This window comes from Xenopus tropicalis, chromosome 2, assembly GCF_000004195.4.
Source record: "Xenopus tropicalis strain Nigerian chromosome 2, UCB_Xtro_10.0, whole genome shotgun sequence".
NCBI lineage: Eukaryota > Metazoa > Chordata > Amphibia > Anura > Pipidae > Xenopus > Xenopus tropicalis.
In genome coordinates this window covers 22,701,188-22,728,411 of record NC_030678.2, presented here as the reverse complement: position 1 = coordinate 22,728,411, position 27,224 = coordinate 22,701,188, and the positions used below count along the sequence as shown (strand labels likewise).

Sequence of the window (27,224 nt, the reverse complement as noted above, 5' to 3'; positions counted from 1 at the left end):
GTGTTAATACTGTGAGAATGGCAGCAGGTTGAATTTGTGCCAAAACAATAAGTAAAATCTGATTGACTGTTCACAGCTCCGCCCACTTTTGGGCATCCAGCAATCATCATATTTTCATTCAGGCTGACCCCATGATTATGTGATTCAAGTTTGGGGAGTGTAGCCTCAAAGCTGTAAGATTGGCAGCAGTTTCAATTTCCCCATAAAAGTCAATGGGTGAAATTTGATTGGCTGTTGTTGGCCCCTCCCACTTTGGGGTCATCCAACTAATGTTGCTGTTTCATTCGGGGTGACCCCATGATTATGTTATTCAAGTTTGGGGGGTGTAGCTTCAAAGCTGTAAGTGTGGCAGCAGTTTGAAAATCTTCCCTGTCAAAGTCAATGGGAAAATTGGGGGGTTCGGAGCGGCGCCACAAAAAGACGGGGGGCGGGATCGCTTAGAAAAGCACAAGCAACCTGCTCCGCTATAGGGCGAAGAAGTGTGGGGAGTTTGGGTGTTGTACCCCTAAAACTGTAGGAGGAATAGCGTTTAGAAAATGGGGGGCGCTAAGAATAAGAAGAAGTGGAAGAATAAGCCAAAGTGGAAGAAAAGTATTTTGGGGTTTTCAACCCAACATAATAAAGCAGGGTATGGAATTTCTATGGCAACTGTTGGAGGTACTGGTTTAAGCAGGTGTTTCTATGGCAACCACTGGGAGAACTCTGTGATGTCATAATGTAGACAAGAAAGATTAAGATAGTGTCTCTATGGCAACCATTGTGATGTCATTTTATATTTAAGGGCATTGCTTTGTCCAGTTAAACACAAATCATTTTGCATTTCAATCTCGATGGGAATGGAGTGCAAAGCGATTTTTCGGTAAGTACCCCCTAATCATATCTATCTATACTCTGTACATATATAGGCATATATATATAACTTTGAACTGCAAATACTCAGTGACTAACTCTGCAAAGTTTAAAAAAAAATGGCATCAGTTTAAATATAAACCAATCACAAAACAAAAACTGTAATACCGTGTTAGCCAGTGTCAAAAATGATAAAAAAGCACAAATACAAGAATATTGTATAAATGATACCTATTTGGCTAACAATAAAAATACATTGCAAGCTTTCGGCAAAATACCTGAGGAAGGGGCCTTAGAGCCAAATAGGTATCATTTATACAAAACTCTTGTATTTGTGTTTTTTTATCAATATAAACCAATGAAATTTAATGGGTGCAAATGGATTGGTTGTTGGTGGTTCCGCCCATTTTTCCTAATCTTTAACCTTAGTCCCCCAGTAACCAACTGTGAAAAGTTTAGGGATACTGGCATTAAATGTGTGAAAATGGCTGTTGGTGGCTCAGCCTCCTTTTTCTAACCTTGAATACGTAGTCACCCAGTGACCAAAATAATATATTAGTAATATCGTAAATATACATACAAATGTTTTTAAATAAGTGGGTCAGATTTTGGTCAATAATAAACAGAATAAAGCAGGGTATGGAATTTCTATTGCAACCACTGGAAGAGCAGTGTGATGTCATAAAGTAGACAAAGGGCAGGTACTGGTTTAAGTAGGAAATGGTGTTGCTATGGCAACCACTGGGAGACATTGTGATGTCATAATGTAGACAAGAAAGATTAAGATAGGCATTGCTTTGTCCAGTTAAACACAAATCATTTTGCATTTCAATCTCGATGGGAAAGGAGTGCAAAGCGATTTTACGGTAAGTGAGCGCCATAGTACCCCCTAATCATATCTATCTATACTCTGTACATATATAGGCATATATAGAGGGATTTCTTAATCCTTTGACTTTAATAGAAGAATACATTTCATTCTGGGGGTGTAGGGGTTATATATCAGTAGGGGTTACCTTTCTTAGTGAAAATGATTTATTTCTAATATCAATTCTCTTATTTTTGCAGTTTTCTTCAAACTTTATTTTACTTTATCATTTATCCTTACAATTTTGTAAGAGATAACATCAACCGCTTAGTAAAGCCAAAGCGCATTAATGATGACATAGATATTGAGAAAAACACGGAAGAAAGACAAGAAGAAAAGAGGGAAGAAAATACCCCTCCTACTTCCAAATGGCGCTCTACGTTAGTTATCATAATTATCGGTTTCCTTATGATAATTAATACGACCAATGATGTCATTTTTAGCGGTAAGGTTGAACTTCATTAAAAACGACTTTTGCATCCAAGACTGGATATCGTAGCTTAAACATAAACCTTTTTTTTCTAGAAAGTTTTAGAAATGTCAGTGTATTAAATCTTTCAAAAATGTCTATTACCTCTGCAATATATATAAAAAATATTCACAGTTTTAATTCTGGAAGGTAATAGAGCAGCTTAACGAACTCCCTTTCATTGTGTCCTATTTTATTTTTTTTCCCATAGGTTCCCTACCTGACATCAGGAATCATTCTGATATCAGCGAACAAAAAGCATGGATATTCCAGAACAGTAATTATCATTTCTTTGCATTGTTTGTGTGCTTTGTGTATCATAATCTGTAATGCTTTCATTTCTTATTGTATCTGGCATTTAAGTAGCAATTGTAAAAATGCCTTTAGGCAGATCTGCCCCTTCCAGTTGTGCCTGCACCCAGAAGGACTGAATCTGCCCGGGTAGAGGCCCATGCAGCCGATACCTACTAACAAAGGCGAGACTTGCTGTTGGTCGGCGCATATCAGCTGTGTGTGTCTGCACCCCGGCGGATTCAGTGCTTCTGGGTTCCGGCACAAGCAGAAGTATAGGGTGGGATTGCCAGCTTGCGCTTATCCAAAGGCTGACAATCCGCCCACTGTGCCCTTGCCCTTATTTTCTGAGTCGCCCACTGTTGATTAAATCACTATTATAAATTTCTGCCTATTGAGGTACTTTCTGTTGTTGAATGCTTTGTTAGTTATTAACAATTTGACTCACAACCTTCTTTTTTCCTATCTCCACAGTGTGTATCGGCATTGGCATATCAACTGCATCACTGTTTGCATATTTATGGGGTGCATACAGTAGTGTAAGAATAATATGTGGAGTTATTGCTGCGCGGATGATATTCTCCACTGCCTGTTTATACATTCCAACAGAGGTAAACTTTTATTTCCTTTTTGTTCTTTGAGCAAATGCCATTAGTGCCATTTCACTAATCTTATAATGCCAGTACCCTGCGCTACAATGATTATTGTTTAATCTGAATCCTATTGATGCATTAAATATTTGGTATCTCTTTTATCATTTAGAGTTTTGGATTTTGGGCCTTACTCTGCCTTCAAAGTTCATTAACCTCAGTCAGAGGCAGTTATATAACTGCTGCTCCTCTGATAATCGCCGATCTATTTGAAAACAGAACTCGAACTTTAATACAGTGCATCTTTTACATCCTTTTTTCTATTGCATGGTAAGTTTCCCATTCCTTTATGTTAGTGTGATATGGTTTATTCTGTGTGTGTGTCTGCATTCCAACATGGCAACTTGGAATTTCCAGACTGTAATATCAATTCATTTGAAGCACATATTCCCACACCAATGTGTATTGCACTCATTCACTCTGTCTTTTCTATTACAGTGCCGTGGGGTCCATTTTTGGACCATTTGTGACTGCCCTTTTGGGTTCCAAGTGGCGCATTGCACTACAGGTAAGTGAAACATATTTGGATATAACAAAGACCAGTGGGAAGGCATAAGCATCACTTTCTGAAGTAGCTTGAGGTTTCCTAGAGAGGAAACTTCAGACATATGTCTTTACACTGGTCATTTACATTCCTCCCAGTCGTAAGGAAAATAGGGATGTTTTGTTGCCCGAGAAGGGGCAAGAGTATAAGTACTCAAGGGTAGAGTATGAGCAGAGCAATCATATACAACTGCACCTTGTTGTGCTAGGGGTTCAAGGGGAATATTACTGCTCATTGCTAAGAACATTCTTGCAATTTAGCTATTTGAATCTCTGTGTTTAGTGTAGATCAATGGGTGCTTCATATTTATGGAAATAACTAAGCCACATAACTGACAGCTATCTTTCTTTTGGAAACAGGTGGACATCTGGTTTGACCTGGTTATGATTCTGGTATTTATTTTACTGATAACCAAACCAGGTGTAGGTGGCTTGGTGATTAATCCTACAATTGAAAAGAAGAAAAGAAGCCTTAAATTGGATATTTTGGACATGATTGTAAAGTGAGTAGCTACCAAGTATAGTAGACTGCTGGACATATTTTCAGTTTAATGTAGAAGCACAATTAGGCAACTCTAAAATTAGACAAAAGGGGCTAGTAACACCCCCAAGATGGCAATGCTACATATGCATTTATCCATAGCTGTTATTTAGACTATATTGCCAAACATTAGGCATCATTTATTTTCAGTGATAGAGATCCTTATTTAAATTCATCTAATTTTACCTTTACGTTTTAATCAGTTCTGGCCCAGGTCATGGGCATGAACTCAGTAATCCAATCAATTACAGGTATAGGATCCATTATCTGTAAGATATTTTATAAGATATTTCTCTAAGTAGGGTGCATATAAGCAAACCAATGACATTCAGAGAAAACATTATTACACTTTCTAGACTGAAATAACTTGTGTCAACTCAAAAGAGCCATTTTTATCTTTGGGAGGGTTACTGGTCCTCTAATGAGGAATGAAAATCAAGAGAGAGAAATGTGTTGTTTGGTCACACAAATGATTTATGATCTATTTCATTTCAGTCGCAGCTTGATTTGCTCGGTTGTCGGATTTGGAGCTGCTTCTTTTGCTACTAAAGGGGCATTTGTCTGGATTCAAATCCTAATGAAGAGAGTCTACAATGAGCAGGAGCGATATTACATACTTGGAAGGAATATTGAGTACAGGTAGGTCCCTATTTCATTCTCTACTTGGCTAATTGTTAGGGCAAAGTCACACAGGGTTATTTAGTAGCAGCTACTTGTCATGGCTACTAAACACCAGAAAATCCCCTGCCATAGACAATACTGAGAATTGACTCTACTAAATCACACATAGAGACAGTTATCAGTAAATGATCAGCATTGTCTATTTTAGTAGACACGACTAGTAGCTGTTACTAGTAGCTCTGTGTGTCTTCACCCTTACTCTTTTCAGACTGATACAAAAACTTGCTGATTATCCCTGTGTGTACAAGTAACTATTTCTTATTGGCTGAAGCTTTTTTTAAATCACAGCTTTACAAACCCTAAAACCATTTAATGACAATTTTAGAAGATATACTCAGATGTAAATTACAATAGTTGTAATTATATAAAAATAAGTCCAATATTAGTATATGTCTATGATATTTCTAGTTGGTAGGTATATGTTAGAGCTCTCTAATTCTCAGTATCTATCGACTTTTCCTCATAACCTTAAACAAAGAGCACATAAAATTGATTATGACTGTTACATGTTTAAAACAACAATATATCCGTTTGCACTTTATATGTTTATTTCATCAGTGTCCATTTAATCTCTATTATTGTTTATAGCACACTATATGAATTAGGGAAATGCGTGTCTGTTGTGCTTGGCATTGTATTGGGCACAGTGATCAGTTCCATTCGCCGAAAAGCGAATCGACGAGCAGATCCGATACTGTGCGCCATAGGACTTCTCCTGGCTATTCCACTTATGTGCTTGAGTATTTTCCTAATGAGGATGAGTTTCTTCACAGCTCAAGTGAGTATTATGCAATTGGGTTAATACTTAAATATTAGCACATATGTAATAGTTCATCTCCATAAAACATCATCTAACTCAACTGTTCTCCCATCTTCTTTTTCTCTACAGGTTTTCCTCTTTTTAAGTTGGATTTGCCTGTCTCTGAACCAGGTCCCAGTAAACGAAATTATTCTGGTAACGTATTCAGTTTCCTTTCCTGTTACTGTAATGTCTCATACAGATACTTGCACCAGTACCAGTGCTACTGTATTTGTTTTATGTCTTGTACCCTCTTTTTCACTTGAGTTCAATCAGCTTGTGCTCTACATACTATATTTAGTCTACGGTTTTTGTTGGTTCTTAAGCTCAGGGCAGGAACTAGGGGTAGGAAGAAGGGGCAGCTGTCTAGGGCGCAATGATGGGGGCACCAGGCAGGTACCTCTCCTGCCTTCCCCTAGTACACACTTCCTTGTTATTACCCCTGCTGCTTGTCATTACACGGCGGGGGCAATGACTCCCACCGAACAGTATTGCACGTGGGTGAACAGGGGAATCACTAGGGTGCCGGCCTGCCGCTGCTTAAGCTAAACAGACCAATAGGGAAATTGGAGCTATTCAGTGTTAGGGCTTTGTAAGGTAGCTAGTTATTAACCCATTTCTGACACTGTTTTATAAGTAGGAGTCCATTATATAGAGGGATTATTTGTGTAAGTGCACAGATCTAATCTAATGATCTACCTTGCAATAATCAAACATGGCGTAGCCCAACAGAGTTTGCCCTGTGTAAGATTATGAAATAGCAAATGCCATATACTATTTGTGATTACAACATTAGATAAAAAGTACAGGTTCTATTCTAAACTGCTCCTTTAGGCTAGTGCCCCATGGGGCTGATTCTGTGATTTAGTCCCTATGCTGGAACCAGGCTTCTACCTTGCCCGTACCCCAAAGCATTGGCTCCCCCTAAGTGCAGGCAGATGTGGCGGATATCGGCTGTGAAATGCAAACTCACAAAATTTTTGCTGCTATCTGCCGTATTGTAGGCAAGGTAGGCGGCTGGAGCTGGTAGGGGCTGATTCTTTGCATTTTTTAGCAGGCCGAGAATCAGCCCTGTGAGGCACTTGCCTTAGGGTAGATTTGTCGCTCGTGTTAGCACATTTATGCTGTGGGCTAAGAATCTCCCCTTGTGCCAGTACCCTGTTGAGGGGACTTAATAGCAAGCTAATGCTTGAAGCAACATTTTGCCACAGGGCTACTGTACATGATATAGACCTTAATGGTTCCATATACATATAGCTAAATATATAAGATAGAGCAGCCCTAAGAAAAGAGCACATAGCAATAATTTAGGTGTTGTCCCCTAATTGTAAGTATAATTTACATATAGTTGCCCAAATTCTCACATGCCAAAATTTTGTTCTCTTTTTCCAGACAACAGTGCTTCCAACCCGCTTCGGTTGGGCATTTTCTGAAAAGTCAGTTGTAGAATCAATAATGGCAGATAAAGGGGTTACAAAACTCTTGCATTGGGTAAGTAGTATCTTTTAACCTTTAAAAACAATGCAATAAGCAAGGATAATAACCTTTTTTTCTTGTGGTTGAAATGTATTTGCCATTTACCATTTGTTGTAATGCGCCACAGCATTAACCTTTTGATAAAAAGGCAGTGTTTCATTTCTATTGTTTTAATTTGTCCAACAGATTTTTGAAAGACTAAATAGAGCCGCACCATACCTGTCCCAGAACAGTACAGAGATCATTCTCTTGATTATCCCATTCATGGCTTTCGTCGGAGCTGGATTATTTTTACTTACAAGTAAATATATTGAAGAGGATGAGAAGAAAGTAAAGCAATTTATGGATACACCAGATCCTGTGCTACCTTAGAAGAAGAAGGTACATGGCTTTCGTCGGAGCTGGATTATTTTTACTTACAAGTAAATATATTGAAGAGGATGAGAAGAAAGTAAAGCAATTTATGGATACACCAGATCCTGTGCTACCTTAGAAGAAGAAGGTACATGGCTTTCGTCGGAGCTGGATTATTTTTACTTACAAGTAAATATATTGAAGAGGATGAGAAGAAAGTAAAGCAATTTATGGATACACCAGATCCTGTGCTACCTTAGAAGAAGAAGGTACATGGCTTTCGTCGGAGCTGGATTATTTTTACTTACAAGTAAATATATTGAAGAGGATGAGAAGAAAGTAAAGCAATTTATGGATACACCAGATCCTGTGCTACCTTAGAAGAGGAAGGTACAGCCTGATGGTTACAGATATAGCTGTTCTATACTGAAAGAAAAGGAAAAAACTTGTACACCAACAGCGCTGAGTATTACCCCCAGCTTTTCTTCAGCATCTTGGCTTAACTGACAACACTACAGGGGTATGGTCCAGTTGATCCAGGGACTAGTCCGATTGCCATCTTGGAGTCAGGAAGGAATTTTTTCCCCTCAGCGGCAAATTAGAGAGGCTTCAGATGGGGTTTTTTGCCTTCCTCTGGATCAACTAGTAGTTAGGCAGGTAATATATAGGCATTACGGTTGAACGTGATGGACGTATGTCTTTTTTCAACCCAGCTTACTATGTTACTATGTATTCTCCAAAGTTTGGGTGAGAAATCTGTAACTCAGCGTAACGACTAATCCTGCCAAAACCAAAAGTCAATGTGGACCAAAGATGTGTACACCTTCTCCGCCAAAGTCAGATTCTATCCGGAAAGCACAAGCAAGTTACAACAAAACCAACGCTACAGAAGACTAAAATACCCTTCGTGAAGTCTGAAGAAGTTGCTATCTATTGCCATGAAATTCGAAACCTGACTGTTTCCTTGGCCATGTGCTTTTGAGAATTATTTAATAAATGATAATAATAACTAGAAAGGGAAGTTTGAGAACAAACTTCATGTTGGGTTGAAAAACGTGAAGTCACTGAATGAAATCTGATCTGTTGTTGGCTCTGCCCACTTTTTCTAACCTTGGACCACAGTTATATAGTAAAACCACTGTGCAAAGTTTGGGGACCCTGGTTTTAATAGTGTCTGAATGGCAGCAATTTAAATTTCCCCACTGAAAGTCAAGTGACATCTGACTGGTGGCTCCGCCCACTTTTTCTAACCTGGAACTGCAGTTACCTAGCGACTAACTCTGCAAAGTTTAGGGGCCCTAGGATTAATAGTTACAGAACGGCAACAGTTTAAATTTAAACCAATAAAAGTCAATAGATACATTTTGATTGGTGGTTGGTGGGTGTGCCCACTTTTTCTAACCTTGAGTCAAAGTCACCCAGTGACACACAGTGGGCACCCTGGCATAAATAGTGTGAGAATGACAGCATTCTAAATTTAAACCAATAAAATTCAATGGATGGAATCTGATTGGCTGTTAGTGGCCCAACCCACTTTTCCTATTTTTGAACTGCAGTCCCACGGTGACCAACTGTGCAAAGTTTGGGGATTTAGGCATAAAAATTGTGAGACTGACAGCATTTTACACTTCACCATTGAAAGTAAATAGGTGAAATGTGATTGGCTGTTGGTGCCTCCTCCCACTTTTTTCTAACTTTGAACGGCAAATACCCAGTGAGTAACTCTGAAAAGTATAACAACTCTGGAAAGTTTAAGTATCTGGAATTAATACTTAAATAATGGCATCAGTGAAATTTAATGGGTGGAAATGGGTTGGCTGTTGGTGGCTCCGCCCACTTGTTCTAACCCTGAATATGTAGTCAGCCAGTGACTGACTTTGCAAAGTTTGGGAACCCTAACATAAATAGTGTGAGAAAGGCAGCATTTTAAATTTAAACCAAAAAAATTAAATAGGTGAAGTCCGATTGGCTGTTGGTGGCTCCACCCACTTTTTAAAACAAAAAAAATGCAGTCCCCTAGTGGCCCTGGTGTTAATACTGTGAGAATGGCATCAGGTTGAATTTCCCCGTTGAAAATCAATAGTTAAAATCTGATTGGCTGCTAGTGGCTCCCCCCACATTTTCTAACTCTGAACCGCAGTTACCTGGTGACTAGCTCTGCAAAGTTTGGAGACCTTAGTATATGTGATTGGCTTTTGCGGCCCCGCCCACTTTTTCTAACCTTGAGTACGAAGTCACCCAGTGACTGAATGTGCAAAGTTTGGGAACCCTGACACATAACCAATAAAATTCAATAGGTGAAATCTGATTGGCTGTTGGTGGCTCCGCCCACTTTTTCAAAACTAAAACTGTAGTCCCCTAGTGACCAACTGTGAAAAGTTTGGGGGCCCTGGTGTTAATTCTGTGAGAAAAGCAGCAGGTTGAATTTCCCCATTAAAAGTCAATAGGTAAACCCTGATTGGCTGTTGGTGGCCCCGCCCATTTTTCACAACTAAAACTGCAGTCCCCTAGTGACCAACTGTGAAAAGTTTGGGGACCGCGGTGTTAATTCTGTGAGAATGGCAGCAGGTTGAATTTCCCCATTGAAAGTCAATAGGTAAAATCCGATTGGCTGTTGGTGGCTCCACCCACTTTTCAAAATTAAAACTGCAGTCCCCTAGTGACCAACTGTGAAAAGTTTGGGGACCCTGGGGTTAATTCTGTGAGAATGGCAGCAGGTTGAATTTCCCCATTGAAAGTCAATAGGTAAAATCCGATTGGCTGTTGGTGGCTCCACCCACTTTTCAAAATTAAAACTGCAGTCCCCTAGTGACCAACTGTGAAAAGTTTGGGGACCCTGGGGTTAATACTGTGAGAATGGCAGCAGGTTGAATTTCCCCATTGAAACTCAATAGGTAAACCCTGATTGGCTGTTGGTGGCCCTGCCCACTTTTTCTTACCTGGTGCCTAACTCTGCAAAGTTTGGGGACCCTGGTGTTATTACTGTGAGAATGGCAGCAGGTTGAATTTCTGCCAAATCAATAGGTAAAATCTGATTGGCTGTTCACAGCTCCGCCCACTTTTGGGCATCCAACAATCATCATATTTTAATTCAGGCTGAGCCCATGACTATGTGATTCAAGTTTGGGGAGTGTCGCCTCAAAGCTGTAAGATTGGCAGCAGTTTCAATTTCCCTATTAAAGTCAATGGGTAAAATTTGATTGGCTGTTGTTGGCCCCTCCCACTTTGGGGTCATCCAACAAATGTCGCTGTTTCATTTGGAGTGACCCCATGATTATGTGATTCAAGTTTGGGGGGTGTAGCGTCAAAGCTGTAAGTGTGGCAGCAGTTTGAAAATCTTCCCTGTCAAAGTCAATGGGAAAATTGGGGGGTTCGGGGGTGCGCCACAAAAGACGGGGGGCGCAATCGCTTAGAAAAGCACAAGCAACCTGCTCCGCTATAGGGCGAAGAAGTGTGGGGAGTTTGGGTATTGTACCCCTAAAACTGTAGGAGGAGTAGCGTTTAGAAAATGGGGGGCGCTAAGAATAATAAGAAGAAGAAGCGGAAGAAGAAGCTAAAGTCGAAGAACAGTATGTTGGGGTTTTCAACCCAACATAATAACAAAAATAAGGCACTTAGGTAACTTAGGTATAGTAGAGAGAATATGTGCACAATACAAGCATATAACTGCAATTTATTGTTGGCTTATATTGTCCCGCCAGTAGACATACTGTACACTTACACACAGACTAACACACATCCATGATCTTTGCAGAATCATTTTTACATGGTCTACATGCATTGTATAGATTTCTAAAGCTTTCAGTAGTTTTATACATTATAACTTTGATTTTGTCACAAACCTGCCATTATAAATAGGAAGCCAGGAGCTAGGGCAAGAGGTACAGTTGCTGAAGGCCCAATCGTTTGTTATCACCCACTGGATGTATAGTGCAAAAGTGATAGGTGGGTGTAATTCTGCAGGTGGTATAGGGCTCTATATTTCCATATATGCTGCCCCTTGCGCTTCTGTCGCTGTGTCATTGGCGTCAAGCATACATAGGCACAAACATTTTATGTCTCCCTAGTGTTACACCTATTAATAATAACTGAGTCCCTTTATATTATCTATTTGTCATTATCATTATAGCATATTTTACTGTGGTTTTTATATCTGTATTTTATTATAGGACAGTACTTTTGATGCAGTGCTACGCATGGAGTACGGCAGACCATGTTCTTTTGTGCCTAAGGTACAAGGAGAAAAAGATTATGAACTAAATATACAAACTGTCCCTAAGCTGGTAACGCAAAGCAACCCTTCATCCATCATGAAAGCAAATTTCAGATTGGGAGCTGTGAAATAGTGCAGCTAGACAAATACAGAGAAGCAAGAAGTGACTCTGTGAAGGTCAAAAGTACTTGAAATAGAAATTAAACAAGGCTTTCAAGTCACTTCTTGCTTAATCATTTGTGAAACTGAAGAGGTACCACAAAATATAGAGTAGGTGATACCTAGATTATAAAATGCCAACTTTCAGGACTACTTAGGTCCCTGCATAAGGCATAGTATCAAGCCACTTTATCATACCATGCCTAAAGCAGGAACCTAAGTAGTCCCAAAAGCTCACATTTCAAGGTAATGTTCATGGATCTATGAGGTAAGGTGGTCATGCCATATTCAGTAACAGAGCGTATTACACACTGACACCCCCGTGAGTAGACTTGGCAGAAATCCACTTCACCTCAGTGACACCTTTAGGGGGCCTGGATCACCTTCAGCAGAACCTCCGGGGAATTTTCTAACCTAATTCACTATCCACTCTGATCCCTACGCCAAGGGGCAGATTTATTAAAATTTGTGTAATTTTAGTGGTTTTTTTCAACTTCAACTAAAACAAATGTTTCCCCATTCATTAAAAAATCTCCCAAAAATGAATAAAAAAATGTTAATACCTTGACTTGTAAACTTTCCATCACTTTAATAGCTCAATTAGCTCCACAAATAATTCTAAAACAAACCAAAACCTTGAAATGAAAGGCCAGCAAAAAAAATGCCTAGGACAGCCCCCATTGACTTCTATATGACCTCGCAAGCTTTCATATTTTGCACATTTTTACATTTGTATTTTATGCAGTTTTGAAGCATAATTCACTGGATTGGGATTATTAGCACAAACAAATACTAATTGCGGAAAGAAATATGATATTATAATAATAATATTGATAATTCTAACGCTTACGGTCAGTATCACCCACTCCTACACTGGAGCACAAACTGCTCTTTCCAGCTCAACCTATTTGACACTCCTAGACTGTACTATGACAAGAGCTCATCTACAACTGTCTAACACTCAATGATGGGGTTCTGTTCCCTGACTTCACCAAGGGCAACCTTTCCTTATGGCCATTCTTTACTAGGGCCTAAGTCCCAGGTTCCCCAGCACCCACCCTGTTCCGCCGGTGAAGGCAAAGAGGAGGAGCAACCTGCTCCTACATACTGTATTAATGGGGTTGTTCGCCTTTTTTATTTTTTGTTCAGCAACTCTCCAAGCAACAGTTATCTGGTTGCTTGGGTTCAAATTACCTTAGCAACCAGGGAGTGGTTTGAATGAGAGACTGGTATAAAAATAGGAAAGGACCTGAAGAGAAAAAGGACAATAACAATAAAATTATAGCCTCACAGAGCATTATTTTTTTAGCTACTGGGATCAGTGACCCCCCCTTTTTAAAGCTGGAAATAGTCAGAAAAAGAAGGCAAATATTAAAAATGATAAAAGATTAAGTGAGAAGTTGCTTAGAATTAGCCATTCTATAACTAAAAGTTAATTTAAAAGTGAACCATATCTTAAAGCTATCACAGAAATCCTGCACAGGTAGCCAGGTTATAAGACATCCTGAAAGAAAGTGAAAATATTTAGCTGCTTTGGTGCACCCATTCAAACAGGACCATGCCAGAACATACACTCAAGACTTCATTTGGTTTCAATAGAAATTACAAAATGAGTTCCAGACTAGACCTAACTAGTCCCACAGCAAATATGCTGAAACCGATGGCATGACTGAGCTGTAAATGCCAATATAATGAATGCAGCCCACACTCCTGCCTGTTCCAAGCATGGCTCAAATGGCTCAAAGAAAGATTTATAATACAATATCACATGGGGAGATTCTTGAGAATTTTGAAGGAACTTTTGCAGTACCAGCATTACTAATGATGGCCAAAAATGGGTTACAGTCCATGAAGTCCATTTTGAAAAATACGTCTTCACCAAACAACCAAAAAAGTGAAGCACCTCCTTACCTTCAGCTCTTCTGTCCATCCGCAGATCATTTTTTGGGCAAGGGGACATTTTTTGGGCAAGAGGATATTTTTTAGCAGTTGACTTTTTCTAAGTGAATAAACTCTCAGGGGACCAGCAGCTGGCTCTACTTGACCTTGTACATCTTTATCTTGCTGTTCAAGAAATGAAGAGTGTGCGGGATATGCAAAAGGTTTCTAATGGCAAAAGTGATAGTGGCTTGTGAATCTGTCCTGTTTTGCTTCTCTGAAAAATTTGCAAAAGGACGAACAATTTGTGAATGCAGCTACTACATGACTTTCTACTACATGACTTGCTACTACATGACGTGTGTGACCATGATATATTTGACGTGAACTTTTTTCCTCATTTGGCAACATTTTTAGCAAAAAAAATTGCCAATGGTGGAATTTTGCAGCAAATCCATGCCTGGCAAAAAAATGTGCTAATCCCTAATAGTAGTACTATTAATATATTAATAATTATCCTTAGGTAATTATATCTCTGGGGCATCTCTGCCCTCTTAAATAAAAGCCTAAATACAAACCAACAACAAAATAATGGCAGCCATTCTTCTAGATTCTATTTGCCTGTTACATGCGATTCTGTCTCTCTTTATTTTCCTCCTACGTTTGTTTGCTTTTTCCCACTTTTATGTCTTAAACCTTTTATTTTAATGAGAGCAAAGTGAGTTCCTAGCATGTCTGGGAAAGGAAACCTGCTGTTGACAGATTGAACAGCTGCACTTGTATAGACAGAGATTGGTAAAAATGATGCTAAGGCTAAAAATAGTACAATCCAAAGACAAGGAACAAAAAAAGCTATTTAAACCCAGTCGGAAGCAATGTCTAACATTTTGCCTTTCCCGGGCAAGTCTACATTCACTAGATCTACACTCACCAGAAGATAATGATCAGGCCAAACATATTTTTCAACAAATGTCATTACTAACGAGGTAGTCATGTCTATAACCTACAGGTAAGAAATCCAAACAAATTATGAGGGAGAATGCCAATGGTAATTCGCATTAAAATGGCATTTTATTCATTTAAAATAGATTAATTCATCTTAAATTGATTTGCTGCTTCATCTCTTTTCAGCTTCTGTCAACATTCTTGACATAATTGCATTTTAACAATATTACTTTTGCTAAAAAATCAACTCTGTAATGGTAATCAGGCTGGCCTGCTGGAATACTAGACCAATACAGGGAACCCAAGTTTAGACTTGATCCACCCAGGCTGCAGTTCTGCAAGAATAGCCCCCTTCTCTAGTAGCAACACAAAAAGGGCATAAAAAGGTAGAGTAGGCATAAGTAGTGATGAGCGAATCTGTCCCGTTTTGCTTCGCCAAAAAATTAGCGAATCTTTCAAAAGATTTGCAAAACGGCGAAAATGTCACGCGTCAAAAAATTGTTGCCCTGCGACTATTCTTTTGTCGCGCGATTATTCTTTTGTCGGCTGCGACTATTCTTATGCCGTGCAACTATTCTTTTGTCACCCACGGCTATTCTTTTGTCACCCGCGGCTATTTTTTTATCACGCAGCTATTCTTTTGTCGCCCGCGGCAATTTTTTTATTGCTCAGCTATTCTTTTGTCGCCCGTGGCTATTCTTTTGTTGCGTGGCTATTCTTTTGTCGCCCGCGGCTATTCTTTTGTCACGCGGCTATTCTTTAGACTCGGGCGACAATTTTTGGACGCGCTGCAAATTTTTTCACGGCGAATTTTTTCATCCATTTCGTGAAACAATCTGCCAATGGCGAAACTCGGAACTTCGCTGCAAATCCATGCCTGGCGAAACCTTTTGCCCATACAATTCTTTTTTTTTTTTGCACAAAAATATGGCTTTTTCACAAAAAACCCACAATTCATTATGTGACAAAACGGTGACAAATTCAAATGAAAAAAAGGGCCATCTAAAAGCTGTCGAAGTCATGTAGAAGTCAATGGAACATGTCCAACTGGAAGATCATTCTTTGCTTTGTGGTTTTAGTGGTTTTTGGGTTCTTTTGACACTTTCATTTGTGCGACAATATGAAAAATTCTTGTTTTTTCCATGTGTTTTTAATGCTTTCTTTTTTAAAGGGCTGTTATAAATCACTTGGCAATCGTAGCTTTAGAGAAAATGAGTTTTCTGTGGTTTCAAAAATCTCTAAAATCACGAAAATAAGAATGTCGATAAATGCCCCCCCCCCGATTCTAAAAACTATTAAAAAAAAATTGAAAATGACAAGGGATAGAATGGCAGCAGAAAAAAAGGAAGATGGCAGCTCAGATGCATAAACAGCAGAAGTAATTGAAAAGTGGAGGAAAGAAGGATCCTTATTTGTCAATATAATCAACGATTATAAACCATTATTGACTTCCTTGGATTATCAATTACAATAAGTGCTTTCACAAACAAGAATTTAAAATGTAATCAAAACATTTCAAGAAAACAATGTCATAGATAAGGGGGGTCTAAAGCTCCTCCATAATTTAGGTGCTACAGCCAAGTTGTGAGGCACCTGTACTGGAGCACAGTACCCTTTCCACTTGAGCTGCCCATACCCACACTGATATAATCCTAATAAACAAAGTTTAGTACAGGTATTGGATCCCTTATCCGGAAACCTGTAATCCAGAAAGTTCTGAATTACGCAAAGGCCATCTCCCATAGACTCCATTATAAGCAAATAATTCTAATTTTAAAATTAGATTATTTCCTTTTTCTGTCTAATAATAAAACAGTACCTGTGCTTGATCCCAACTAAGATATAATTACCCCTTATTGGGGCAGAACAGTCCTATTGGGTTTATTTAATGGTTAAATGATTCCCTTTTCTCTGTAATAATAAAACAGTACCTGTACTTGATCCCAACTAAGATATAATTACCCCTTATTGGGGGCAGAACAGCCCTATTGGGTTTATTTAATGGTTAAATGATTCCCTTTTCTCTGTAATAATAAAACAGTACCTGTACTTGATCCCAACTAAGATATAATTACCCCTTATTGGGGACAGAACAGCCCTATTGGGTTTATTTAATGGTTAAATGATTCCCTTTTCTCTGTAATAATAAAACAGTACCTGTACTTGATCCCAACTAAGATATAATTACCCCTTATTGAAGGCAAAACAATCCTATAGGGTTTTTCAATATTTAAATGATTTTTAGTAGACTTAAGTTATGGAGATCCAAATTACAGAAAGATCCCTTATCCGGAAAACCCCAGGTCCCGAGCATTCTGGATAACAGGTCCCATACCTGTACTATATTCAGACCGTGTGTGGGCTCCGAATTATCGTCCTGACAATTTTCGCGCCATAGCGATCAGTTGTTAAGTCAACTGGACAGGTTAGAACATCAATATCTGTCCATGCATTGCCTATCTGACCATATCCATGGGTGACCTGCAATTGTACTTTCATGCGATTGTTGTTTAGCAATTATTAATGGCCAAAACATTGTCAGATTTGTTATTTTCAGGACATTATTCCTACAATATCAATCTGTATGTTAGTTTTAGATTGTTGCATTAAAGCGTACAATTGATATGCAAACATTCGTCATAAGACAACTACAATCTGAACGTGTATGACCAGCTTAATGTTTGTAAATGTGCCTTACTCTGTACATTGTTATAGGATATCAGTGCCCCACCCTGCTCCCCAGCCCCGACATGAATACACAGTGTGGGGCAGACAGAGGAGAGCTGGAGTCCAACACTGGGTGGGGAGTTTTGTAAACCCTACTGGCAAAGTTTCTATATAGCAGGGATTTTCTGGCATACATATAATACACAAGATCCCTGAATGTGTGTTTAGACCCCCTTAGAGTGCCTTCCCTTTGACCAGTGGCATAACTAGGGTGCACACCTCTCCCTACTTGGACCTCCGTCCCACTCACTACCTGTCCACCGATGGAGTCTTCTTTCTGCCGCATCCCCCCCCTTCCCGCATATGTAGGAAAGTGGCTGTAGAGTGGGGCATATTTTCACTTCTATAGAGGAAGCAGGCCCTGCAGTCTAGACTCCCCTGCAACCGCGGGGTCTGCTTCCTCTATAATTACACCACTGCCTTCTCTGTGAAGCTGTATAAGGTGCACAAAACTATATCTACTCTCATGTTCTTTTGGGTGAGTCTCAATATCCCCATTAATACAATGACCTATCTTCCCTGTTCAAGGATCACAAAGCTGATTCCAACAACAAATCCAGGACCCCTGCCACATGGCCTAAGAAACCTTACTTATAAGAATTGATCTACTTCATTTGAATGCATAGTTTCATACAGTAGTTGGATGGAAAATAGTCCATTTGGTTCAACCCCTCCAAATAATCCCCAGCAAAATAAATTTCACCAAATGCATTCGAGTCAATAGGGAAAGCTTGGGCATATTTTCTGCGGTTTTTTTACAGCACAAAAAACAAAAGGTTTTTACTGATGAAACAAAATGGATGAAGTTCTAACAATGACCCACATTCACAAACTAACAACATGAATTCTGCTGCCAGCAGCAGGTGAAAAAGATTGCTTATCCCTATACATACATATATATATATGACATTCACAGGCATAGATAGAGAATGGACAAATATGTATAGCGAGATCTTGTAGATAAATATGAATAATGGAGATGATAGATAGATAGATAGATAGATAGATAGATAGATGATAGATAGATAGATAGATAGATGATAGATAGATAGATAGATAGATAAATAGATAGATAGATGATAGATAGATAGATAGATAGATAGATAGATAGATGATAGATAGTTAGATAGATAGATAGATAGATAGATAGATGATTAATAGATAGATAGATAGATGATAGATATAGATAGATGATAGATAGATATAGGTGATCAATGATAGATAGATAGATAGATGATAGATAGATATAGATGATTGATGATAGATAGATAAATAGATAGATGATTGATAGATAGATGATAGATAGATAGATAGATAGATAGATAGATAGATAGATGATAGATAGATGATAGATAGATAGATGATAGATAGAGATAGATAGATGATAGATAGATAGATGATAGATAGATATAGATGATAGATAGATAGATAGATAGATGATAGATAGATAGATAGATAGATAGATAGATGATAGATATAGATAGATGATAGATAGATATAGATGATCGATGATAGATAGATAGATAGATAGATAGATGATTGATAGATAGATGATAGATTCCATTTTGCCTAATTATACAGAATATTCATTCTTCAAAGGGCTTCTCATTTAACCAGCTCTCTGTGTTGGCGTGCGCATAATTGTGGTCCATTCCCTAGTGTGGTTGTTATGTCCAACTGATAGAATTTATATATATATATATATATATTTGCATGTAAAGACAGACACAGTGTGCACATATAATAAGCACTATCCACATGACCAACATAATGGGATGTAAACAAAAATGCAAAACTCAAAATTTTCTGGAACTCTGCCCTAGTTGGAATAGATGGCTTTAGTACTATGCTACGGAAAGTACAATGGTTCCACAGATAATATGATATAAACTTGTTCGCAGCACTATTTAATATCATCTCATGCCTATGTTCCCAGGTCATATTATGCAATGTGCCCAGCAGGTGGCAGTAGAGCCTCTGCTGCTCCCCCAGTTAAAGGCAGCTTGCACATCACTGAGAGCATCTCATTCAAAGCTCTCAGCTGTTGGGTTGCCTGCGAGTCGTCTCACATTATTTGCCTTGTTAGCCTGGACGCCTGAGAGACTGCTGTTCCCTCATCCCAGAACACACACGGATTAATAGGAATTTTGCTGGAATGATGTTAGAAGCAAAGCCTTGAATCCAGTATTCTGCATTCTGGAAATGAAGGTAAAGTTGGGGAAGATTACTGGGGAGCATCAGCTGTGTATCCAGGTGAGCTGCTTCTGTCCCTTGCTTTGTAAAGTCCTGTCCTGCAACTTCTGAGCCTTCAGCTGTTGTTAAACTACACATTCCAGCACAACCTGGAGGGATACTGGGGGCTGTAGTTTAACAGCAGGCTAGTGACTGATGTTATGAAGTATAATTATATACAATATCCTATATATACATATAGTGTATACGTTCCCCTGAGATGGCTAATAACAAATGCTGCTGCTATATTTTTTTTATATTTACACCTATAAATATATTGTTTAAAACTTCTGCCTCTTAATGACTCAATGTAGGAATTTATTGCATATTGAAAGTGTATAACTTACCCTGCAACTTTACTAACGCAATGTGCATTTATGATGTTATTGAATTGCTACGTAAGGATTTCCCTTGTTTCATAATTTACTAACATAGGGGCTAAGTTACCCATAGGCAGCTATCAGATTTTTTCTTTCATTTGCTAGCAGTCTGATAAAAACTAATTGCTGATTGGCTCCTTCTGGAAACTTTACTCCTGCAATGTAGCATCTGTAAGGCACTACATACCTGTAGCTGTTACTATAACACAGTGCACTGCTCTTTACTCAGTATCAGTAAGACACTCTGATTAAATGAGGGGATGAAAGGTAATGACAAGGAGGATAGTGTATGGATATATAAGCTCCAGTGATTGAGCTAGACAGGGTAGGTCTCCATACTGATCCCCTTAGGGCTCCAACACCAGATATGAAATCTCAGAGGGATAAATACAAGGGCAGGTTCCTCCTTCTCATGAAGGTGCTTCAATGGGCAGTTGCTCCTTACAATGACAGACAAAGTTTTTTTATACATATAGTTTTTGCCCAAAGTAGTGGACTTGTGGCATTAAAAGGAATGCCCATCTTCCCCTAAGTTTTTTTAATGTCATTTCATACCTGTGTCCCACCTAAATCAGGACTTTGGGGGTAATTAGTGCTCGTGTGTTTTTATTTGTTTTTCAGTTGTCTGTGTTCTAATGCTGTCCAGAATTTAATGTGCTATCTGGTTGCTAGAGTCATCACCAAGAAACCAAGCAAGGGCTGTAACAATAGGGGCAGCACTGCCATTGGCTGTGGAAGGGTTCTTATGGGTGTAGAGACCCCATTTGGGGAAACTACTAATCAGTTTCTGCAACATTTAAATAGATGGGTGGCTGCTAAAGGACCTGGCTAATAACATCTGTCTATACAAATTCATACATACGGGTGGTTAGATGTGTGGTGGAATTCACACAAAGTAGGAGCAACACATAACCCCATATTGCTAACTTGTATGAATTGGTGCAGATTATGGGTGTATGGGTGCACTGAGATGAACCATATGACAAAGTATGACAGAGGCACCATGTAGCTGAGCTTCAGCATGACACGGCTTTCAAGTACTTTCATTGTGGGGACCCCTGTGTTTTGTGCAAACAAAAAGAAAAATATCCAAAGACAATTGTGGTTAGTGCTCAGGCATAATGTATGTATTGGTCAGCTAGAACAAGGATTCAAACTTTGGTTCCACTCAGTGCTGTGAAGTCAGAAGCACCGCTGCACAGACCAGTATGTGACCCTTACTGTTGCTGGCTGAGAGCAGTACATTTGTATTTGAGCTTGAGAAAAGCCTGAACGAGACCTTAAATATTTCACTGTGTCTTTTGTAAATGTGTTATGGGCGCAGTTACTAAATGTACAAGGGCAGCGGCCACAAGCAATAGTTTTGATGAGTGGACAAACTGACCTTAGGGGTAGGTAAGCCAATCCCTTGTGATATTGTATGTCTACCGTCTACCATATAAATGATACTGCCATACATGTAAAAAAACAATGCCTGCCTACTATAACTGCCTTAATAGTTACCCTAATATTGCTGACACGCTGAGGGATCATTTCATGGTTAGATATATGTGACCAGAAAATGTTACCCACTGAATGCTTGTTATTAGTTCATAAACCTTGTGCCAACTTTGTGACACAGGGTTACCCAAGGTGCAGAAACTCATACCAGTAGGATATCTGAGTTTTAACAGCTGACCAGTAAATGTTACCTGCTGATTGGATGCTATAGGTGACTAGAAGAGTAGCAAACTTTGGACCCCAGAAATGTCTACCTCATGGAAACTGAATCTGGGTGATTTCTGGCTACACTCATGGAACACTCTGACCAAAACATGTTAAGCCCAGATCATATCTTGTTTTTACTTGCTCTGTTCTGGATTAAAGTGGTCCACAGTTCCATATTGTGCACCTTACTTAAAGGAACAGTAACACCAAAAAATGAAAGAGCTTTAAAGTAATAAAAATATAATGTGCTGTTGCCCTGCACTGGTAAAACTGGTGTGTTTGCTACAGTAACTCTACTATAATTTATATAATAAGCTGCTGTGTAGCCATGGGGGCAGCCATTCAAGCTGGAAAAAAGGAGAAAAGGCACAGGTTACATAGCAGATAACAGACAAGTTCTGTAGAATACAATAGGGTTTTATCTGTTATCTGCTATGTGCCTGTGCCTTTTCTCCTTTGAATGGCTGCCTCCATGGCTATATAGCAACTTATCTATATAAATTATAGTAGACTTTCTGAAGTAAACACACAACTTTTACCAGTGCAGGGCAGCAGCACATTATATTTTAGTTACTTTTATACACTTTCATTTTTTGGTGTTACTGTTCCTTTAATGAAAGAAAGTGTAAACAGTCTCATAGACTTCCTGTTTCCTGATTCTTGTGTTTAGTCCAACCAATTAAATCTCAATGAAATCTCCTGTTATACTGCCACCTTGCTCCCAATACTAGTACTGCTTCTAAAGACTGAATCAGCTGGTACTGGGAAAGGGTGTATAGTAGAGTCCTGCGCAGAACCAATTTTTTAAGACCCAGACCCACTGCCCACAATCCAAACCCCACAACTTGCATTTCAACTTGCTTGGACTGGGCACACCACCCGCAGCTGCTCTAGCCACAACCCGATCCGTGACCCGCTGACTACCATTAAACAGGAAGTGCTGCAAACTAAAAGTGACTTCATCAGAAGTGGATGGGATAGAAAAAAAGGTTTAAATAATGTATTGTGACATTATACATTAATGTAAAATAAGGAATATAGACAAGACCTCCAACCTGACCTTCGACCAACAGAACTGCATCTATACCCACACACGAAAATCCTACCTGCAACCCTCAGGGTATCTGCTCTTTTTGCAGGTAACCTGCGGGTACCTGATCTCCTGCAGGGTTCTAGTGTATAGCCCAACAGCTGTTACTAATGTTGCAGTCATTTTTATACAGCTCAGAATATCACCACACATCCCTTTAATGCAGAAACTCTCTGTTTCAGTCTGATCAGTGGAATTAACTCTTTACCCCACAGAATAACATATAACCTGGAGTCTGAATTGTCTCTAACTTTTCAGGCAGGGACTTTAATTCTACAATGCTAGTAGTTAAAGTATAAAACTTCCACTGCTTTCTTCAGACAGCCTAAATAGCCCTATTAATTAACCCCCCATGGATGGGATTCTGGGAGCCATAAAAAGGACTGATCAGTTTGCTTCTTGCACAGTTATAGTCACCGAGCCCAAGCGCTGAGGCTGCTCAATGTACGCAGCTGCCATGCAGTCCGGATCCTTCTATGAGCTTTTACATAATGGTCACTCAGGGAAGGGAGATTAGGAAACGAGGCACTATACAGTAAATGTCAGCTTATCACACACAATGCTAACATGATTTATGGCTGCAAGGTTCAAGAATACGTGATACGTTTAAAAAATAAAACGGTTTATAAAACTCAGCGGTAAGATTTATTGTCCAAATTCCGCATCTAGGATCTCCATTGCTACTGCTGGCTTGCATGGCAGTGTTTCTTGTTTTACAAGTCAGTTCATTATATTGATTGATTATGGACCTTCCAATGGGCCCATTTTTATGACATGTACTTGGGAGCTTATAACCACCTCTAGTGTCTACAAAACATTCAAGTGCTTAAAATGTCTACATATAGCCCACTGGTTTTCATATCAATCTTGTGGGTTTTTAACTTATGAAGTTAAATATGGAACACCTTTCCCTTTGGGGACAACGCAGTAGTGCGTCTACCTTGCACACTGAACCCCCTGGTTACATTATGCCCAAAGTTTTGCCATACAGGTATGGGACTTGTTATCCAGAATGCTCGAGACCTGTGGTCTTTTGGATAAAGGATCTTTCCGTAGTTTGGATCTCCATGCTTTAAGTTTACTAAAAAATCATTAAACATGAAATAAACCCAATAGGCTTGTTTTGCCTCCAATAAGGATTATTTATATCTTAGTTGGGATCAAGTGCAAAGTACCGTTTTAATACTACAGGGAAAAATGAAATCATTTCTAAAAATTAGAATTATTTGTTTAAAATGCAGTCTATGGGACATGGCCTTTCTGGATAACGGGTTTCCGGATAACGGATCCTATACCTGTACTAACAAAAAACAATATGCCTTATATCTAATTCCTGAGGATCAGGCTAAAGAGAGAAATGTTTCTGGGACACTGGGCCAGGGCTGCTTCCACCAGGGAGAAGGTGAAGACCTCAGTTGAGAAGTTGCACTCTCATATAATCATTAAAGACACCAATACATTTTTATGCTTGTATTTTGGGGGAGGATGGGCACAATATAGATGGAGCTACATGTTTAAGATGGATTTGTTATGGGATTATATCACAGCTTTGCAAATCAACTTCCTACTGAATTGCAGAATTTATTTTATAGGTTACTAAGGAGCTCCCTTTAATGTCTTTCACTCAGTCCTTCTTTATCTCATTACAACACCATCTGAAGCTAGAATGATACATGCCGCCTTAAGTTTTCTCTTGGTACAGCCGGTATCAGTCTGGAACTCACAGAATGAACAAGCTAATTACAGTGGATAAACTAGGGATCCCATTTTCCCTCGGATATTGGCAGTTGGTCCTGCTGTCTGCCTGGGACTCTGGGACTATGAGTGAGGTGTGTGCAGCAGGAAACGTGTTTAATGGAAGCTACATATGAATTAAATTAAAGTAATGCTGACATTTTACAGGATTCTCTGATGCCTCTTCAGCCATAGCTGCTGCAAAACTAATACCAAAGTAGATGCGGGCAAAGACCGGATAGGCTGGTGTTCCAACCTATTGCTCCTAAGCTTGCACTGGTAGGTTAAATACCTACTGACTAAATTTGAATTTCTTCTGGCTCTGGTTTGAATGACTATACATTCTCCTTGAATATGCAGGCACTATATAAATAAAGGTTTCTAATAATGCATTCACTGAGCAGTGAACTGTTTTCTTATTCACCATTACATAGTCATTACAAGTCTTATTGGAAGGTAAACCTAAAAGTTAGTTTGTGAGCCGCCCTGTTCTTTAGAGGTGCAATGTCACCATTTACCTCGTCTCACAGTGTTCATGGGCATTACAAAAAGCTTCCAGACTCATTAGAAACGATGCTTAGTGATATCATCAGTTATAATCAATGATTAGTGATTTAATTTCTGTCACATGACTCACTGAAACTTGTGCATTACAATAAATAATGTACCCCCTGTTGTAAAATATGAGGATATTAGAAGACACCTTGGAGTTCCATGACCTGTATAAAAGCTCTCTGTCTTCAGCCTTGTGCCTTTATATAGTCATGGAACTTCTCAGTGACCTATAATATCCTTTTATTTTACAATGGGGGGGGGTAAATTATTCACTTTATAATACTATATTATGGAAAAGAATGCTGGAACTCATGTTTATCAGAAACACAGATATATATTGAAGGAAATCCACTGTTGAGAAAGGCTGGTGTAACAGTCAAAACATTGGCTGTTCATTAAATTCATCCTCATAACCAAGATAAGAACCATGAGTGCAGATTTCCTTAAGTACTAGGTTAAATTATGTTATGGATAATACTTCACATATTAAGGGAGGATTTATCAAGACTCATGATTCTAGTTTATTTTGTGCTAAAATTCGAGGTTTTCAAGTTTTTTGAGTTTGTGAACTCAAAAAAATTCAAGGTGTTTAAGGTTTTTATTCGAACGAGTTTTCCTTATTAATAAATAAGCGAGCATTCCAAAACTGATAAATAAGCCTATAAGTGTCCGATGTTTATGTACTGAGTGCTGAGCTCAAAGAAAACTATAGAAAAGCCAAAACAGGTACAGGTATGGGAACCATTATCCAGAATGCTCGGGACCAGGGGTTTACCGGATAAGGGATCTTTCCTTAATTTGGATCTCCGTACTCCATAAGTCTACTAAAAGATTATTTAAACATTAAATAAACCCAACAGGATTGTTTTGCTTCCAATAAGGATTAACTGTATCTTAGTTGGGATCAAGTACAAAGTTCTGTTTTATTATTACAGAGAAAAAGGAAATAATTTTAAAAATTAGAATTATTTGATAATAATGTAGTCTATGGGAGACTTTGTGGATAACGGGTTTCCAGATAATGGATCCCATACCTGAACAATAAGCAGGAGGGGTCCCCAACCTTTTTTACTTGAGAGTCACACTTAAGTGAGTCTTATTTAGGGATGCCAAATAAGGGTTGTGATTTGCTATATGGTAGCCTCATGTGGACTGCTGGCCTACAGGAAGCTCAGTTTGAAGGAAAACTGTGTCTCTTTGCCTCCAAAACTTGTTTCTTAAGCCAGAAATGTACAAATGGGCACCTGCTTTGAGGCCACTGGGAGCAACATCAAAGGGGGTAGTGAGTAACATGTTGCCCCCGAGCCACTGGTTGGGGATCACTGATATACAGCAATAATAACCAAGCACACAAGGGAGTGAACGCATGATCTGAAACACAAACATCTAGAAGACTGTGCCCGATCTGGAACAAAAGCTGCTAGCACAACTAAATAAACACACACTTCTTTACGCTTGAATTACATTCTATAATCATTTTCTGAGCGCCCAATGCAGCTCCGGTTAATCATTAACTCTGTAGTTCATTCAGTTAGCAATATCATTGGGTTCCATCCCTAGATCTGCCCTCTGTACATACAGTAACTGAAATAATACGGGAACATGTTTTAGGAGTAATGTCAGACTTATCTGCTTTCATTAGAATGATTCATTTTTATACATAGCCACTGCCTTTGCCTTTTTGGTTTTTACGGGAATAACACAACTTTACTCTCACTTTCTGGCGAGTGATGATGAATTATGCAGAGGAATCGCACTACTCAAGCTGCGGAGAGCAGTAAAAAAAAAGCCTTTTAGCAATATTTGACTTATCTTTCTAAATTTTTAAATACCTGCTATTGTTTTTAAACGGGCTGCTGGATTAGAAATAAGCTTTTATCCATGGGTTGTTTCGGAGACCGCTCGTCTCGACGGGAATTTTCGTACCGATGGTATTTCTAGAGCATGTAATTAGTTACCTTTTGGCAAAGCTTACAAGAGAAAACTAATGTTACCGTTACTAAACAGAGCTTTATTTTTCTGTTACACATCACTAGGATGTGACTTTGCTGCTCTGACTTTCTCCACTGAGGATGATCCTATG

General features: G+C 39.0%; 1 protein-coding gene across 1 annotated transcript; it reads left to right on the top strand.

Moving 5' to 3' along the window:
• The first annotated feature begins 2,953 nt into the window (after positions 1 to 2,953).
• Positions 2,954 to 8,533, top strand: LOC116408760 (protein spinster homolog 1-like). The gene is made up of 9 exons (XM_031896589.1): positions 2,954 to 3,088; positions 3,240 to 3,397; positions 3,566 to 3,635; positions 4,031 to 4,173; positions 4,707 to 4,850; positions 5,481 to 5,670; positions 5,782 to 5,847; positions 7,084 to 7,182; positions 7,354 to 8,533. The coding sequence occupies exons 1-9, from the start codon at positions 3,050 to 3,052 to the stop codon at positions 7,537 to 7,539; spliced, it is 1,095 nt and encodes a 364-aa protein (XP_031752449.1). The 5' UTR covers positions 2,954 to 3,049; the 3' UTR covers positions 7,540 to 8,533.
• Positions 8,534 to 27,224: the final 18,691 nt, after the last annotated feature.

Bases quoted from the DNA above. Each gene is read 5' to 3' on its own strand.
- LOC116408760 (XM_031896589.1), top strand. From the start codon at position 3,050: ATGATATTCTCCACTGCCTGTTTATACATTCCAACAGAG. The intron at 3,089-3,239 runs GTAAACTTTTAT...TTTATCATTTAG, and splicing joins GTTTATACATTCCAACAGAG to AGTTTTGGATTTTGGGCCTT. The intron at 5,671-5,781 runs GTGAGTATTATG...TTTTCTCTACAG, and splicing joins TGAGTTTCTTCACAGCTCAA to GTTTTCCTCTTTTTAAGTTG.